General features: G+C 44.8%; 1 protein-coding gene across 1 annotated transcript in view; it reads right to left on the bottom strand.

Annotated features, from left to right (window-relative positions):
• The window catches only part of LOC142107973 (uncharacterized), a 67,254-nt gene that overhangs the window by 36,599 nt on the left and 11,400 nt on the right, over nucleotides 1-19,255 (bottom strand). Inside the window, exon 3 of the mRNA XM_075191650.1 lies at nucleotides 18,419-18,694. Coding sequence (XP_075047751.1) covers nucleotides 18,419-18,694 — 276 coding nt within the window. The remainder of the gene's footprint in view (nucleotides 1-18,418; nucleotides 18,695-19,255) is intronic.

Genomic DNA, 19,255 nt, shown 5'->3' with positions numbered 1-19,255 from the left:
GGTGATGAAACTTTCACACCTGGCCTATGCACAGTGCTCTCACATGTGCGCAATGTTGTGGCACTAAGGATGCAGAGGATCATGGGAGCCTGGCACTGCATTCTCTCTCCAGAGAGACCATCTGACATCAGGTCAGTTATTCTCTCGTTGACATAGGTGAGAGTTTTGACAAAGACAAGGCTGGAGATCACTCTGTCATGCTAATTAAGTTAGAATAATAGACTGAAATCTTTAAAAGGAGGGTGGTGCTTGAAATCATTGTTTTTCCTCTGTTAACCATGGTTACCTGCAAGGAAACATGTGCAGTCATCATTGCTCTGCACAAAAAAGGCTTCACAGGCAAGGATATCGCTGCTAGTAAGATTGCACCAAAATCAACCATTTATCGGATCATCAAGAACTTCAAGGAGAGAGGTTCAATAGTTGTGAAGAAGGCTTCAGGGTGCCCAAGAACGTCCAGTAAGCGCCAGGACAGTCTTCTAAAGTTGATTCAGATGTGGGATCGGGGCACCACCAGTGCAACAACAAGTATGTGGCCCAGAAGTTGATTCAGCTGTGAGATCGGGGCACCAATTGGATTGGAGTACTGAGGACTGGGGTAAAGTAATTTCTCTGATGAATCCCCTGTCATATTATTTGGGGCATCTGGAAAAATGCTTGTCCGGAGAAGTAAAGGTGTGCGCTACTATCAGCCCTGTGTCATGCCAAGAGTAAAGCATCCTGAGACCATTCATGTGTGGGGTTGCTTCTCAGCCAAGGGGGTAGGCTCACTCACAATTTTGCCTAAGAACACAACCATGAATAAAGAATGGTACCAAAACATCCTCCAACAGTAACTTCTCCCAAACATCCAAGTAAATAATTAAATCCTGCAGCGCTCAGTATCAGGCCATAAACAACAACACATAAACAACCATATAGAAATATGTGTATGAACAAATAAATACAAATGAATAAAAATAAATATAAATAATGATGATAAGTATTCACTCGTGCACACACTCAAAAAATGTATGAGTGATAATATGCTCTAATTACGTCAACATATACCAATGATAGAATATGGTATGAAAGTGACATAATCGTTATAAAAACCATTCACAGTGATATTGAAGGGACTTTGTAAATATATATGCACATACTCCTCTCAAAAAAGAGATTATTAAGCACAATATCCTTTCCGGTATAGGTCACTCATATATACCATACATCTTGAAACTGGTTTTCCGATGGTAGTTCAATGTACCGAAATCCGTTCTCTGGAATAGTTGAAATTGTGATATATCCAAGATGACGTTGAACAGTAGTGGATTGTGTTCCCAAAGGAAAACAGTATACTGCCCGATATACGCTGCCAGTCAGGATATCACTCCCCGGTGAAATTGCTCCGGTCTGGTGTTGCTGCCGATGTCTTAAACACAGTTTCTGCTTGGCCGGATCCTGGAGTGTTGGGGTCCAGGTTCCAGGGATGCACAGTGAAGTGTCGAAAAGCCAGGTATGCAGAAACAGCAAAATCCAGAGCTGCATCATAAACAGAGATCCAGAGCTGTAACACGCCACAATGAACCAGCCATCCCAAACATGCAAGAACAGTTTGGTGACGAACAATGCCTTTTCCAGCATGATGGAGCACCTTGCCATAAGGTAAAAGTGGCTCGGGGATCAAAACATCAAAATTTTGGGTCCATGGTATTAAAGTAATTTTATCGTTTTCATATAAGCATTGCCCAATCAATTGTATGTGTTTCCAAAGCACAAAGTGATTTATTTTAGCAGATGTAAATAGTCAACAATTCAATACATTATTATATTATGATACAGTACAGTACAGCCAATACCAAAAGATAAATACATACCAATGCTATCGCATGCACTCGCTGTGCACCCACGGGACCCGGTGGAAAGTATATCTGTTAGAATACTGTGTCAGAGTTGACTGAGGGCCAGGGGGTGTGCAGCTATGATTATATACAGTACAGTGTTACACAGTGAACAATAGAGATGACGTAGATTGTTTCTATAGGTCCAGACGTTGGGTGGGTGCAGGGTAAACAGGTCATAGGCTGATTCAATCTAAGGAATCCAAAGGTGGGGGTCGTCTCTCCAGGGGGTCTGCTCCTTTCATAGCCAGCATCATACAGAGCTGTATTCCCTAATATCAATAACTAAAGTAAGCAATGTGCGATCTCTTCGCTGACTGCACTGGACAGCTGCTGATAAATAGGGCTTCAATATGATATCAGGCATGACACCTTTCCTATAACCTAAACCTTTAATAACACTAATATATATATATATATATATATAATCATATTATATATATATATAGACTAATAATAAACCACATACTATCTGCTCATAAATTACAGTGTGACGGGACCAATATGAATATGAATTACATAGATAACTAAATGTTGTAATGCGGGTGTGTGCGTGCGTATTTACCGAGCGATCGCAATATGCCACGTGTAGCGTGGCATACTGAGTGCAATCGACCCATAAACAATATCAACCAATATACTTTCGTTCATCCAATTATACGACTTCGACAATGGCCAGGAAACTCCCCAGACCTTAATCCCATTAAGAACTTGTTTTCAATTCAAGTGGGTGGACAAAACCCCCCTCACAAATTCTGACAAAACTCCAAGCATTGATTAGTCAAGAATGGGCGGCCATCAGTCAGTATATGGCCCAGAAGTTGATTGACAGCATGCCAGGGCTCCGTGGCCTAGAAGCATCATGGATCATTTTTGATAGCCATAATTTGGTTAAGGAATTATTAATATTATTATATATTTATTTATAAGGCGCCACAGATTCCATAGTGCCGGATACAGAAGCAAGTAACAAATAGAAGAGGTAATACATATTAGTAGCACAGATGAGTTTGAGCAATACTATGGGGACTCACGCATAGTGCAGCAAAATGCATGACAGGATGTTCAAGGGAGTCAGACAGTAGACAGAAGTGGGACAATAGGTAAAGAGGAATGGTTATGTCTTACCTGCCACTCACCTTAATAAATGTCTCATAGCATTTTTTATATGTAACATAAGATGCACACTTGAACAGACAGCAATATCAGAAACCCATCTGTATGTTGTATTCTTTTCAGAATACTGGATATATTCCTGTTCCTCCTAGTTCCCTTTTTTAAAATTATATTGTAGCAAGTAATTATTCTGGATGTGGGAATAATATCTTACAAATCGCAGCTTGTCTTTGTAACAGCACTATTGTGTTATACAGGTTAATTGTAATATTTAAACCAATTTGTTACATGCTGTATTCTCTAATAGACCTCTCTGTATTTCAGAGAGCTGGGCTAGTTTGTTGCAGACCATACAACGTTCTCCTTTATCTCCAGAGACTCAACCAATTCATTCAAAGTATTATATATTCCAATTTATTTATGAAACTATTATTTAGTTGAGCCTGGGTATTATCTATATGTTTTACATTATTAAGTCAGTGTTAGCTGTCTCATTAGTTTTTGCTTATCATCCGTGAAGCCAAAGTTGGCCTCATTGGCAGTAACACCAACATTTGCTTCGCCATGTGGCTTTATAGAGACACATTGGGGTTATTGCTGATGGCAAAAAGGAAGTACATTCCTGCATCAACACTTCTGTGATCTGGAATGACCCAAATGCACAAAAATGTAACACAGCTAACAATTAAGTCAGCGATGGCATTGCTATGTGGATGGCAAACAATGGCAATAGGTCAGTCTGCACAATGTGCAGCATATCCATGATGACATGAGGTGCTACCAAATTGCGGTGTATCACCTCTGCATCTGGCATCCCAAAGAGGGTTACACAATAGCAGACACTCCCATTACTAGTGAGAGAATGCAGATCTTTGTAAACAAAAGAACCGTTTACATACCTACACAGAAGCGCACCGGTCTGTAAAAAACTGCACCAAACAAGTGTGCCCTCCATGATCTAGTATAGCTGTGCTAAATGAGTGGTATCAGCCTATTTTATGGATTACATAGCTTGAGGAAAGAAGAGTCTCCTCTTCATGGATTTATTTTAGATGAATAATAAATTAGTTAGAGATGGCTTTGGGGAGTGTTTATTTTAATTAAATATTTAGTGTTTGGGGTGTTTTCTTGTAGTGTTATTGTTGTACTGTGACACTAAAGGTGCCAATGGTCCCCTGCTAGTTCTTGTAGATCAACAAGCATCAGCTTACTCATCAAAATAGTGATTTCTGACATTTAAACAAGCATTAAACCAATACCCACTGACAGGGGTGTTTGGAGGAACCCCACTGCTTTCATCACGGAGCTGCTTTTTCCCAGCGAAAAACCTAGTGCTGTTTTTATGTTTTTACAGGGAACCTCGTGCCCTTCATAACCCCTATCCACAACTGCCACAAGCAGCCACAGCTATGAACTCCAGTCATTGGTTCATGTATGGAAAGAGGGCCACCCAGTATCAAAAGGTGCAGTTTACACTTATAATGGGCCTTTTGTCCAATTCTAAATGACCCCCAAAACAGTTTTTATGATTTCATTATTGTTAAAAGCTGTTTGAAAAATTCACATTGGATGAGGAACCATAAGTCAGGTTGATTTGTGTTTCTTATTGGTTGTGAGTAGATTTTAGGTGGATTATCTTGCCTTGGTTGTGGGTTCTTAGGTCAGGGGACTTATGCCAACGTACCGTCTGTAGTTTTAAGTTGACAGGCGCACTTCGGTTGTGATCCCTTGAGTCAGGCATAGATTTATGTGTTTTACAGACTGTGAACTTAATATTGGTTGCGGATATACATATAAAACAGGCATTTTGTTATCCTACAAACTAAATATTTGTGCAGAGAATTTGAGCTTTTATTGTCATTTATTGTCTGTGTTTCAATTATGGGAATTGCCATGTGGGTCCTGAGGAAAAATAATAAATACACTAGATAGTGTGGCAAATATGCCTCTTAGCTACAGTTCCCCTATAAGGGATCTAATAAAAACACAGCCAGTCTGCAGCAGCAGGCTGCAGACAGGGTTAAAGGTTCCCTATGTTCCCTGCGATCCTCTTTTAGCACACACACACACACACACACACACACGTGTTCCACATGGGTGTGAATGGTGTGCTGTGATTTGTTTTTAGTGCTTGGGGTGGAAGATAAAGACACTGACTGTATGTGTGGGTGAGACCACCGATGCCAATAAGTGTCCGGTTTGCAGACAGGGAAGTAATGTCTAGCTAGATGTAGGTGGTGGGGACTTTTGTGTACTGTTACTGGATATGATTGCTGAACCAGCATTGGAACTGATTACCATCCTGACAACTGCTAATAAACAGTTAAATGGTTCAGCATACCTTTGTTGGATTCCTGTGAATGCTGTACTTTCTCACATTTGGTGTCATTGTGGGATCTGTAGGACAGCTAAAACACAGCCGTCCTCCCAGCCTCCAGACGAAAGGGTGGTGAGTGGAGTCTGTTAAAAACCACTATAATACATCAAACTGTTGTAATGCTTTGTTTTTAATGTATTGCTGTGAAGAGACAAACCTTTATACTGGGAACTGATTAGCAGCTGGTTTGGTTGCAAAAGAAAGCAAAAGTTAAACACTGCTGGTCATTGTAGTGCCACACTTTTTAAAGGTTCAAACTGTGAGTGATCCCCCCAAAAAAGGGGGGTTAAAAACAAACAAAAAACAATTTATTTGTCTGGTAATTGTAGAACCACACCTTGTGGGTCACTCAGTTGTGAATTGGGTGTGGTCCAGAAACTTTTATTGTTTACCTGAATCCTGAGAGAAGCTAGGTTTCATTTCCCAGAACAAACTCCTGTGGGAATGGAAAACATTTTAAGAACCCTAGTGAATGTTGCAGCAGTGCAGGGGGAAAATACCTGACTTTTCCGTGAGGAGATCGCTTAGGGAAGACGGGATAGAGAGACTCCAGCTATCGCCACGCTACAGAAATTAACTTCTGAGGATGACATGGAGGCATATCTAATAGCCTTTGAGTGTACTGCTACCCGAGCCAAGTGGCCACCTGGGTCTTGGTCCGAATACCTGGCTCCCTATCTTTCAGGAGAAGCACAGTGAACCTATATAGACCTAGATGAGGACCAGGCTGGCGATTATCAGCGGCTAAAAACCGCCATCTTAGCGAGGATTGGAGTCACCAGAGCAGGGGAGGCCCAGCGATATCATGACTAGAGGCTCTCCAAAGATTTAACGGTTCGGGCTCAGCTTGCTGAACTTGGTAGAACACTAAAGTAGTGGTTACAGCCAGAAAAGAACACTGCGGGCAGAATGATCGAAATTCTGGTCATTGACCATTGTATCCGGGGTATGGACCGAGTACTCCAAAGGTGGGCACTGCAGACAGATCCTCAGTCATATGAGGAATTGGCTGCTGTAGTGGAGAGATACAGCGCCTTGCAACATATCCCCAAACCTCCCTTGCCCGCTCCAAAGTTTGTGCCTCGGTCAAAATCTGGCATATGGAACAGTGGACCGGTTGTTGGTGAAGAGAGATTGCTTGATAAAAAGGCAGATAAACCTTCATTAAGTCCAATCTGCTTCAAGTGCAAAGAGCCTGGACATTTGAGGGCTAAGTGGCCAACGTTAGTAGAGCCTATGGATTGTTCACTAGCGCACACACAACAAAGCTATCCGAGCTGCTGTACAATAAGTCCGGTTACTGGGAAGTCCTGCTTGTTCCTTGTGAGATTCGGGTAGTGAACTGTTCTTGGTTTCCAGCTCCATATTGCCAGAGCAACTGACGCATAATTTGCCCAAAGTGAAGGTACTCTGTGTCTGTCACTCACCGGACTGTGAGTGCTTCTTCCCGGACATTTAGGAACCGTGGCCGTCCTCCATCCTGAGGGACTGCGCATGCGCAGCCCTTTCTATACCTCCAGTGTATGTTCCTTTAACTTAATTGGCAGATCAGGCAACCTCCCTATATTAAGCACCTGTGGTCATCACCACATTGCCTGATCTTGGAGTCTCATTCCCCATGAGTCTCTGAAGGTGTTCCTGTGTTTCCTTGTTTATTCAGCCCTGCTGATTCCTGTGGTTTCCAAACCACTTCTACCTCTGTGGTTTCCAAACCACTTCTGCTACTGTGGTTCCCATACCACTTCTACCATCTACGGTATCATCGTGACTGTGAGCTGATTCCTATCCGCTGCCTCCGTGCACTACAGTCTTCTAATCACTTCAACTCTACCATGTATCATTGGGACTGTTAGCTGATGCCTATCCGCTGCCTCCGTGCATTACAGGCTTCAACCACATCCACTCACCTGTTCATGATTGTGACTGCCAGCTGATTCCTATCCGCTGCCTCCGTGCACTACAGGCTTCAACCTGCAACTCGTCTGTGTTTCATCATCGTGACTGTTTAGCTGATTCCTATCCGCTGCCTCCGTGCACTACAGTCTTCAACCTGCAACCCGTCTGTGTTTCATCGTGACTGTTTAGCTGATTCCTATCCGCTGCCTCTGTGCGCTTCAGTCTTCAGTCCTTGTCTACTCTACCGTGTTTCCTTGAGTCTGCTGCCACTATTGCTACCCGCTACTCTCCGTGATCATCTGTTCCAGTTCAACTCTGCTCCGGTGTCCCATCGTTACTGCACCTGCTGGTTGCTATTGGTTACCTCCGTGTTCCCGCAGAGACCCGCTGCTGTTACTTCTCAGCGCTACTCATCCATCTACTGCTGATCCGCTCTCCACGCCTTCCTGTGTTCCCTGCTGGTCTACCTACCTGTGCGCTGCACCTGCTAGACCCCTGCTTCACCCATCCAGGGACTTGTATCCTGCTGGCCTCCTGCCCTTCAGGTATCTCTGCACTCCTGTCTGACTGCCTTCTCCTGAACCACGGTATGCATACTTCCCATTGACTGTGCTGTGTATTGCATACCTTGCTGGACTGTGTTGGTTCTCCTCTGGAGTGTACTATCCGCTGAGTCTATTGCCATCATTGACTGTGTTGGTTCTCCTCTGGAGTGTACTATCTGCTGACTCTACTGCCATCATTGACTGTGTTATCTTATGCCGGATTACTTCAAGAGACTTTCTATATTGGCAGTGTTGTTCAGTCATTTATACATTTATATTGTGCATATTACTGTGGATCAAAGTCAAGGTGCCCGTGTATATATTGTGTTGCAGTCTCTCCCCGTGCACCTCCTCACATATATATTCAGTAGTACAACTTGCTAGTGGCAGACCACTGACTCCTGTTTACAGTTTCACCTGTTCCAGTATCCTCTCACATAGCAGTGGTACAACTTGCTAACGCAGACCACTGACTCCCCGGATACCTCCACTTGGATTCCATTCCTTCACTCAGACAGCGGTACAACTTGCTATCCGCAGACCGCTGACTCTCATCACCTCCTCGTTTCTGTTGGACATTCCTCCTCACTATAGCAGTGGTACAACTTGCTACCGCAGACCACTGACTACCTTCACGTGTCCTTTGTCCATACAGTTCCTCGTGTATTACTACCTCCATATTGCCAGTGCTGCTAGTCATAGACTTTCCTGAGCATCTCATCATCTGCTATTTCCTGTTCCGTGATCACCCTGCTACCAGAGTACCATATTACCACCTATACTGCTCTGGTAAGCCTATCACCTGGTGATCCCTGGGTAAAGACTCCTAGTGCCCGTGACAGTAAGATCAGGCCATGACAGACCCAGATACGGAACCTACTGCTAAAGAGATGCTGCAGCATCTGGTCAGCCGTGTGGAGCAACAGGATGCTCGCCAACAGCTGTTACTTCAATGTTACCAATCGTTAACCTCCCAAGGAACATCTGGACAGACTGTTACAGCTAGTATTGAAGCTCCTGTGCTTTCCTCCGTTTCCCCAGTGCCATCCCAGGTGTCTACAGCTCCTACGCTTCACCTGCCTACTCCGTCAAAATATGACGGGGACCCCAAAACTTGTAGAGGTTTCCTTAACCAATGTTCAGTCCATTTTGAACTCCAACCTCAAAATTTTTCTACCCATCGTTCCAGAGTGGCCTATCTTATCTCATTGTTTTCTGGACAAGCCCTGGCTTGGGCCTCCCCTCTGTGGGAAAGAAACGATCCAATTCTACAAGATAGTGCCAAATTCATTTCCACGTTCCGAAGTGTGTTCGATGAACCAGGTCGTGTGACCTCCGCTGCTTCCAGCATTCTTCGTTTGCGACAAGGCTCCCATACAGTAGGACAGTATGTCATTCAATTTAGGATCTTAGCCTCTGAACTTCAGTGGAACACTGAAGCATTAGTTGCCGCCTTCTGGCAGGGGCTCTCCGATAAAATTAAAGATGCACTGACTACCCAAGAGCTTCCTTCGTCACTAGAAGATTTGATCTCTCTTTGCCATCGTGTAGACATGAGATTTCGTGAAAGAGAATCTGAGAAAACAACTTCTGCTAAAGCACCTCTTCGTTTAAACCCTCAATTTCGTCCAGTTTCACCTTCTGTGATTCCCATGGAGATAGGACGTTCCAAATTATCTTTAGAAGAGAGGAAACGAAGAGTAAAGAATAGACTCTGTATCTATTGTGCTGATTCCACACATATGCTCAGTTCTTGCCCTAAGAAATCGGGAAATGCCAGGCCCTAACTAGTTCTGGAGAGGTGAAGTTAGGGTCCCTGGAGTCCTCTCCATTGTCTATGAAATCTAAAGTCTGCGCTTTCGATGTTACGATTTCCTTTGCTACCAAATCCTTTGAGTCACAGGCATTGATTGATTCCGGAGCAGCAGGAAATTTCATTTCTAAATCACTAGTGAATCAATGGTCCCTACCAGTGATCACTTTAAAAACACCCATTACTGTGACGGCTATAGATGGATCACGTCTCATCAATGGTCTCATCACCCAGAGTACGTCTCCAGTAACCCTTCAGATTGGTGTACTACACCATGAAGAAATTTCGTTTTTAATTCTTCCTGTTACGACAAGTCCGATTGTCTTAGGCCTTCCATGGCTTCAATGTCACTCTCCCCAGATTGACTGGCGCACCCCTCAAGTTACGTCTTGGGGGCCTGAATGTCACCATCGTTGTCTCTCTCAAGTTATTCCTCTTAAAGTACAGCAATCTTCCATCTCATCTTCCTCCCCGGGACTCCCTCCTCAGTATGCTTCATTTGCCGATGTGTTTGATAAAGCTCAGTCTGAACGTCTTCCTCCTCATCGTTCTTGGGATTGTCCGATCGACCTTCTACCTGGCAAGACTCCTCCCAGGGGTCGGGTCTATCCTCTCTCGTTACCTGAAACTCAAGCCACATCTGAGTACATACAGGAGAATCTCCAGCGTGGGTTCATTCGACCTTCCACCTCTCCCGCTGGAGCTGGGTTCTTCTTCGTCAAAAAGAAGGATGGATCATTACGCCCTTGTATAGATTTTCGTGGACTCAACGCCATTACTATCAAGAATCGGTATCCCATTCCGCTGATCACTGAGCTATTTGATCGCATCAAGGGAGCTCGGATATTTACTAAGTTGGATCTTCGTGGTGCCTACAATTTAATTAGAATCCGTGCCGGTGACGAATGGAAGACCGCGTTTAACACCAGAGATGGGCATTACGAATATTTAGTAATGCCCTTCGGGCTGTGTAATGCCCCCGCGGTTTTCCAGGGTTTCATCAATGAGATCTTTCGGGACTTATTATATGTATGTGTCGTTGTCTACCTGGACGACATATTGATCTTCTCACAGGACCTGCCTTCTCATCACCAACATGTGGCAGAGGTCCTCTCCAGACTACGGAAAAACTCGTTGTTCTGTAAATTGGAAAAATGTTCATTCGAGTTACCCCAGATTCCATTCTTGGGGTATATAGTTTCCGGAGTTGGCCTGAAGATGGATCCAGACAAAGTAAATGCTGTACTACATTGGCCTCAGCCAACTACTCTTCGTGCCATCCAGCGTTTTTTAGGTTTTGCCAATTACTATAGACGCTTCATTCAAGACTTCTCATCCATTGCATCTCCCATTGTGGCCTTAACTCGGAAAGGGGCTAATACTAAGCAATGGTCATCTGAGGCTCTCCAAGCCTTTCAAATCCTCAAAGAGTCCTTCTCGTCTGCTCCCATTCTGCGACAACCTGATGTGACACTCCCCTTCTTCCTAGAAGTAGATGCCTCTAATGTGGGCTTAGGAGCTATTCTCTCCCAACGCTCGGAGCAACAAAAATTACATCCTTGTGCCTTCTACTCTCGGGGTCTTCTGCCCGCAGAGAAAAACTATACTATCGGGGACAAGGAGTTGCTGGCCATCAAAGCTGCATTAGAGGAATGGAGATACTTGTTGGAAGGAGCTCGCCATCCGGTGACGATCTTCACGGATCATAAGAACTTGTCATATTTGCAATCTGCTCAATGCTTGAACCCTCGTCAAGCAAGATGGTCCCTTTTCTTTTCCCGTTTTGAATTAATTATAACCTTCAAACCAGCTGCTAAGAACAAGAAAGCTGACGCTCTATCTCGAGCTTTTGTGACGTCCTCTGATGTAGAAGAGGTTCCCAACCATGCTATTCTAGACCCCAAATGTATTTCTCTGGCTGCTTCATCCACCAAAATGCTACCATTTGGGAAGACCCTCGTGCCTCCTACTCTGAGGAGGAAAATCCTTTCGTGGTTCCATGCCTCTCGTTTTTCTGGACACGCCGGTGAACATAAGACCTTTGAGATTCTCTCTCGTAGTTACTGGTGGCCTTCAATGAGGAGAGACGTCAAAGAGTTTATTGCTTCCTGTGATTTATGTTCTCAGTTCAAATCCTCCCGCAGAACTCCAGCAGGGTTGCTGCGACCACTACCCATTCCGTCCAAGCCTTGGACCCATATTAGTATGGATTTCGTTACTGATTTGCCACCAAGTAAGAATCACAATACTATTTGGGTAGTGGTAGACAGATTTTCGAAGATGGCTCATTTCGTCCCTCTGTCCGGTTTACCTTCCTCGTCTACTCTGGCTGAACATTTCATTAAAGAAATCTTCCGCATCCATGGATGTCCGTCTGAGATTGTGTCAGATAGAGGAGTACAATTCGTTTCCAGATTCTGGCGGGCCCTTTGTAAAACCTTGGGCATACGATTAGCACTCTCATCGTCTTACCATCCGCAATCTAACGGACAAACGGAACGAGTCAATCAAGATCTTGAGACTTTTATTAGGATGTTCTCTTCAGCCAACCAAGACAACTGGGTAGAATTGCTCCCTTGGGCTGAATTCGCCCATAACAACATGTACCATGAGTCATCATCCAAAACTCCATTCTTTGTGGTCTACGGTCACCATCCGTCTTTTCCGGAATTTCCTGCCCTCCCGCCCACCCAAGTTCCTGCTGTGGAGACTGCTTGTCAGACCTTCAAAAATATCTGGTCTCAGGTCAAAACCTGTTTAAAGAAGACATCTAACAAATATAAGTCTTTCGCAGATAAGAAGAGGCGGGCTATTCCACCACTAAAAATTGGAGATCGTGTCTGGTTATCTACCAAAAATATTCGTTTGAAGGTTCCATCTATGAAATTCGCCCCTCGTTTTATTGGTCCATATAGGATCATTCAAGTTATCAATCCAGTATGTGTTAAACTTCTTCTTCCTAAGAATCTTCGGATTTCCAATGCCTTCCATGTGTCCTTGCTCAAACCTCTCATCATCAACCGTTTCTCGACTCCTCCCTCAGCACCGCAGCCAGTTCAAGTTCATCAGGAGGAGGATTTCGAGATTACTGAGGTATTGGATGCAAAAATTTCGCGAGGAGTCCTCCGTTTCCTCGTTCATTGGAAGGGCTTTGGTCCTGAAGAGCGTTCATGGATCAAAGCTGAAGATCTTAATGCTCCTGCCCTTCTGAAGAAGTTTTATTCCAAAAATCCGGACAAGCCCGGTTCCAGGCGTTCTGTGCCCACCTTTAAAAGGGGGGGTACTGTCACTCACCGGACTGTGAGTGCTTCTTCCCGGACATTTAGGAACCGTGGCCGTCCTCCATCCTGAGGGACTGCGCATGCGCAGCCCTTTCTATACCTCCAGTGTATGTTCCTTTAACTTAATTGGCAGATCAGGCAACCTCCCTATATTAAGCACCTGTGGTCATCACCACATTGCCTGATCTTGGAGTCTCATTCCCCATGAGTCTCTGAAGGTGTTCCTGTGTTTCCTTGTTTATTCAGCCCTGCTGATTCCTGTGGTTTCCAAACCACTTCTACCTCTGTGGTTTCCAAACCACTTCTGCTACTGTGGTTCCCATACCACTTCTACCATCTACGGTATCATCGTGACTGTGAGCTGATTCCTATCCGCTGCCTCCGTGCACTACAGTCTTCTAATCACTTCAACTCTACCATGTATCATTGGGACTGTTAGCTGATGCCTATCCGCTGCCTCCGTGCATTACAGGCTTCAACCACATCCACTCACCTGTTCATGATTGTGACTGCCAGCTGATTCCTATCCGCTGCCTCCGTGCACTACAGGCTTCAACCTGCAACTCGTCTGTGTTTCATCATCGTGACTGTTTAGCTGATTCCTATCCGCTGCCTCCGTGCACTACAGTCTTCAACCTGCAACCCGTCTGTGTTTCATCGTGACTGTTTAGCTGATTCCTATCCGCTGCCTCTGTGCGCTTCAGTCTTCAGTCCTTGTCTACTCTACCGTGTTTCCTTGAGTCTGCTGCCACTATTGCTACCCGCTACTCTCCGTGATCATCTGTTCCAGTTCAACTCTGCTCCGGTGTCCCATCGTTACTGCACCTGCTGGTTGCTATTGGTTACCTCCGTGTTCCCGCAGAGACCCGCTGCTGTTACTTCTCAGCGCTACTCATCCATCTACTGCTGATCCGCTCTCCACGCCTTCCTGTGTTCCCTGCTGGTCTACCTACCTGTGCGCTGCACCTGCTAGACCCCTGCTTCACCCATCCAGGGACTTGTATCCTGCTGGCCTCCTGCCCTTCAGGTATCTCTGCACTCCTGTCTGACTGCCTTCTCCTGAACCACGGTATGCATACTTCCCATTGACTGTGCTGTGTATTGCATACCTTGCTGGACTGTGTTGGTTCTCCTCTGGAGTGTACTATCCGCTGAGTCTATTGCCATCATTGACTGTGTTGGTTCTCCTCTGGAGTGTACTATCTGCTGACTCTACTGCCATCATTGACTGTGTTATCTTATGCCGGATTACTTCAAGAGACTTTCTATATTGGCAGTGTTGTTCAGTCATTTATACATTTATATTGTGCATATTACTGTGGATCAAAGTCAAGGTGCCCGTGTATATATTGTGTTGCAGTCTCTCCCCGTGCACCTCCTCACATATATATTCAGTAGTACAACTTGCTAGTGGCAGACCACTGACTCCTGTTTACAGTTTCACCTGTTCCAGTATCCTCTCACATAGCAGTGGTACAACTTGCTAACGCAGACCACTGACTCCCCGGATACCTCCACTTGGATTCCATTCCTTCACTCAGACAGCGGTACAACTTGCTATCCGCAGACCGCTGACTCTCATCACCTCCTCGTTTCTGTTGGACATTCCTCCTCACTATAGCAGTGGTACAACTTGCTACCGCAGACCACTGACTACCTTCACGTGTCCTTTGTCCATACAGTTCCTCGTGTATTACTACCTCCATATTGCCAGTGCTGCTAGTCATAGACTTTCCTGAGCATCTCATCATCTGCTATTTCCTGTTCCGTGATCACCCTGCTACCAGAGTACCATATTACCACCTATACTGCTCTGGTAAGCCTATCACCTGGTGATCCCTGGGTAAAGACTCCTAGTGCCCGTGACAGTGTCCATGGGATCGCCGAGGAATATGACAGGACTCTCTTGCCTATTACTGTGAATGGACAGACAGTAACAGTGGTAGTGGTCGTTGCCCCAAAACATACCCTTTAATACTGGGCAGAGACTTTCCACTGTTCAAGCAGATCCTCCAGGAGTGAATCCAGCCGAACACGTCGGAAATTGAAGCATCGGCCGAAAGTCCAGCCTTGATTGAGGAGCTTGAGGGAACAGAAAATGGAAAGCACCAGGATCTACTACGAAACCTGAACCAGACAATTCAGGAAAATACACCTCCTAAGAGGTGGGAGCATAAACAAAGGTGAGCTGCACAAGTACCAACGCAGAACCAGACCCTGGCATTGTTTGTTGGCGAGACCTCGGGTGAAGGGACTACACCTCCCAATGAGGACTAAGACTGGGCAGGATCGTCTAACTTGTTTCCACTAAGAGACTTTGGCCGAGACCAAATTGGAAATGTTGCCTTAGCTAATGTCTATAAGAATGTGGTTGAGATTAATGGGGTAGAGAGGGCTAACAAGCCTGCAGAAGGTAATGCCTAATATATAGTAAAGAATGATCTGTTGTATAGAGTTGCTAATACACAGGGTAGAACTGTAGAGCAATTGTTAGTGCCGCAAATCCATACATCACTTGTTCTCAAAGTTGCACATAGACATCTGTGTGGGGGGTACTTAGGGGAAGATAAAAAACGGGAGCAGATATTGCTCAGGTTCTATTGGCCAGGAGTGTACGAGGTAAAAAAAGGTTTTGCCGGACGTGTCCAGTATGTCAGAGAACATGTCCGAAACCAGCCCCGCTAGTTCCTACTTCTGTGGTGCAGACCCATTTGAGCGTATTGGTATCGATTTGAAAAGCCCATTAGAGAAGTCGGCCCGCGGCCATCAGTATATATTGGTCATAGTGGACTATGCCACCAGGTATACCGAGGCTATATATTTGCGCAATATAAAGTCCAGTACAATAGCAAAAGAACTCCTTCTGTAATGTACCAGGTTGGGTATCCCCAAAGAAATCTTGACTGATCAGGGTACTCCCTTTATATCCCGTCTAATGAAAGAGCTATGCCGATTGTTAAGAGTAGAAACTATACACACATCAGTATATTACCTGCAGACTGACGGGTTAGTGGAACATTTTAATAGGACAAACATATGGCGAGGAAGGCAGTGGTCAAGGAAAAACAGGACTGGGATGTGTTATTACCCTATTTAATGTTCGCAGTGAGGGAGGTGCCTCAAGCATCTACTGGGTTCAATCCCTTCAAATTGTTGTATGGCAGGCAGCCAAGGGGCATTCTGGATGTTCTCAAGGAGAGCTGGGAACAACAGATTCCAAAAGAACCCAATGTGATCCAGTTTGGAGTCTCAGTTATATGACAGGTTGGGGAAGATCACCCCTTTGGTGGAACAACATATGCATGAGGCACAGGCGAGACAAAAAAGAAACTACGATAAGTCAGCTGTAGTTAGGGCTTTCCAACCAGGTGACAAAATTCTGGTGCTGGTACCCACACAGGAGAGTAACCTATTCACCCATTGGCAGGGGACATATGAGGTGATTGAGGCTGTGGGGGCTGTTAATTATAAAGTCAGCAGGAAGGCAGGAGAAAACCTATTCAGACATATCATGTCAACTTGCTGAAACCTTGGCATGATAGGGAGGAGCCACAAGCCGCATTGGTAAACGCAGATGTGCAGGAAAACAAAGTTCCCATGAGGGACGATCTGTCCCCAGGGCAGAGATGACAGACTGAGGAAATGGTTCAGAGGAACCTTGACGTGTTTTCTGAGGTGCCAGGCCGTACCAAGCTCATAGAACACGACATAGTTACACCTCCAAGGGTGGTGGTGAGAGTAAGACCATACCGCATTCCTGAAGCTAGATGTGTAGCTGTGAAACAGTAGATTAGGAAAATGTTGGACCTTGATGTCATTGAGAAATCTAATAGCAACTGGAATAGGCCCATTGTGTTAGCGGCCAAGCCACACGGGAGAATTCGTTTTTGCCGCGACTTTAGGAAGCTGAAAGAAGTCTCCCATTTTGACACATATCCGATGCCCTGCATTGATGAATTAGTGGAAACCTTAGCCAATAGTCGGTACCTCACGACATTAGATCTAACCAAAGGCTACTGGCAAATTCCCCTAACACCATCTGCACAGGCTAAGACAGCTTTTTCAATCCCGGATGGATTGTTCCACTATAAAGTTCTGCTTTTTCGGGTTACATGGGGCTCCCGCCACCTTCCAAAGAGCCATGAATCATCTCTTAAAACCACACCAGGCGTACACAGCTGTATACCTAGATGGTATAGTCATCCACTCCCAGGACTGGGAGACACATCTACCCAAAGTGGAGGCAGTACTATCCTCGATTAGGGAGGTGGGTCTAACCGCCAATCAAGAGAAATGAGCATTGGCCATGCATGAAGCCAAATACTTGGGGTATGTTGTGGGACAGGGTCAGGTCAAACCCCAAGTTGATAAAATAAAGAAGACCCAGCTGAGAACCTTTCTAGGCCTAGTGGGCTACTATCGCCGGTTTATGGCTAATTTTGCCACTGGGGCTGCTACTCTGACAGAACTCCTAAAAAAGCTTGTCCAGACAAGTTGGTCTGGTCGGAAGCAGCGGAGGCGGCCTGGCGGGATCTTCGGGTGGCTCTGTGTTCAGCACCAATACTTCAAGCGCCGGATTTCAGCAGGAGATTGTATCTCCAAATGGATGCCTCTGGAGTAGGATTGGTTGCATAGATTTGATGGGGCAGTGACTGCCAAAGGAGAAGAAATACTCCACGGTGGAGCAGGAGTGCCTAGCTATCAAATGGGCCACCAAAGCTCTCAGGTACTACCTCCTGGGTAGGGAATTCATCTTGGTCACTGACCACGCACCACTTCAGCTGAAGTGGATGCACAGGAAAAAAGAGGTGAATGCCCAGGTAACTAGGTGGTTCCTGGCGCTGCAGCCCTACCACTTCACAGTGGAGCATAGGCCAGGGAGTCTGCACACAAAAGCAGATGCCCTTTCCCGCCGGGATGCGCTCTCCGCATTGTTAGCGTCACCAAGGTTGGTGACGCTAAGGGAAGGGGTATGTGGAAAATATGCCTCTTTGCCACAGTTGCCCAATAAGGGATCTGATGAAAACACAGCCAGTCTGCAGGTTCCCTGTGATTCTTTTTTAGGACACACACACAGGTGTTCCACATGGGTGTGATTGGTGTGCTGTGATTTGTTTGTAGTGCTTGGGGTGAAGGATAAAGACACTGTCTGTATGTGTGGGTGGGACCACCGATGCCAGTAAGTGGCCGGCTTGCAGACAGGGAAGTAATTTCTAGCCAGATTTAGGTGGGCGGGACTTTTGTGTACTGTTACTGGTTATGATTGCTGAACCAGCATTGGAACTGTTTACCATCCTGACAACTGCTAATAAACAGTTAAATGATTCAGCATACCTTTGCTGTACTTTCTCACAATAGCCAATAATGTTAATTTAAAAAGTTTTACAAATTCAAAATAAAGAACTGTACATTGCTCACACATATCTAAAAACATCCATCAAGCTGAATTTCTCTGATTAGCCAAAACATTGGCTACTGACTAGGACAATTGTTAAAAAATAGTCACTCACTTAATATCTTTAATTGTAGATAACTTGACCTCTCAGACCATTTAACTTGCTGTACATAGATTTCACAGCTGTAATCGGCACCATCTGCATCATTCACATTTGTTAAAGTAAAGTTTCCCACTTCTCCATCACCTTTCCCATCCTCATATTTTTCACCATTTTTTCTTCTATATAGACGAAATATTTCTACTCCATAGTCACTTGAACACTGGATTGTTACATTTCCACCATTTTTAATCACTGTGCTGGGGATGGCTTGGATTGATGCTTTATATCCTGGTCAAAGTGAAAAGAAATAAAATAAAATAAAAATCATATTAACACATTTGTTTTTAAAAAATTACATTCAAGTAACATTGTTTAGAATATTAGATGCAAAATTTGTGATCGTAAGTTCATCTATAATCCAAACTATCCCCATCAGGCTTTCCATTAACATTTGATAATGACACTTCAAAACACTTCATAGCCTCATGGATGTACAGTTTCCTGTTAACCTGTTATTATGTATGTAGTGAGATTAAAGGATAACTCCACTGAGAATTCAGTGTTGGATGGAGTGTAGAAAATTAATAGAACACATAATTCTACTTCTCTCTGATACTTTCCCTTCAATCTGCTGGATACTTTGAAGTCCCTAACGGTTCAAGGATGTTCCCCTCTCTGCTAGTAGAAGGGATTATTTCAAACACACAGAGTTGACAACTGTACATGTATGACCTGCCAGAGCCTAGGAGGAAGTAAGGTCGTTGGCTAGGCATGCTGGGAAGTTCCTGTTCTCTGTTCTGCATTCTTGTTATGTAAATAGGTATGTTTCACTCCTGAGAGTTGTCACTC

Source organism: Mixophyes fleayi, chromosome 11 (assembly GCF_038048845.1).
Source record: "Mixophyes fleayi isolate aMixFle1 chromosome 11, aMixFle1.hap1, whole genome shotgun sequence".
Lineage (NCBI taxonomy): Eukaryota > Metazoa > Chordata > Amphibia > Anura > Limnodynastidae > Mixophyes > Mixophyes fleayi.
Note: the sequence above shows the minus strand (reverse complement) of the source record. Positions and strands in the feature narration are given on the sequence as shown.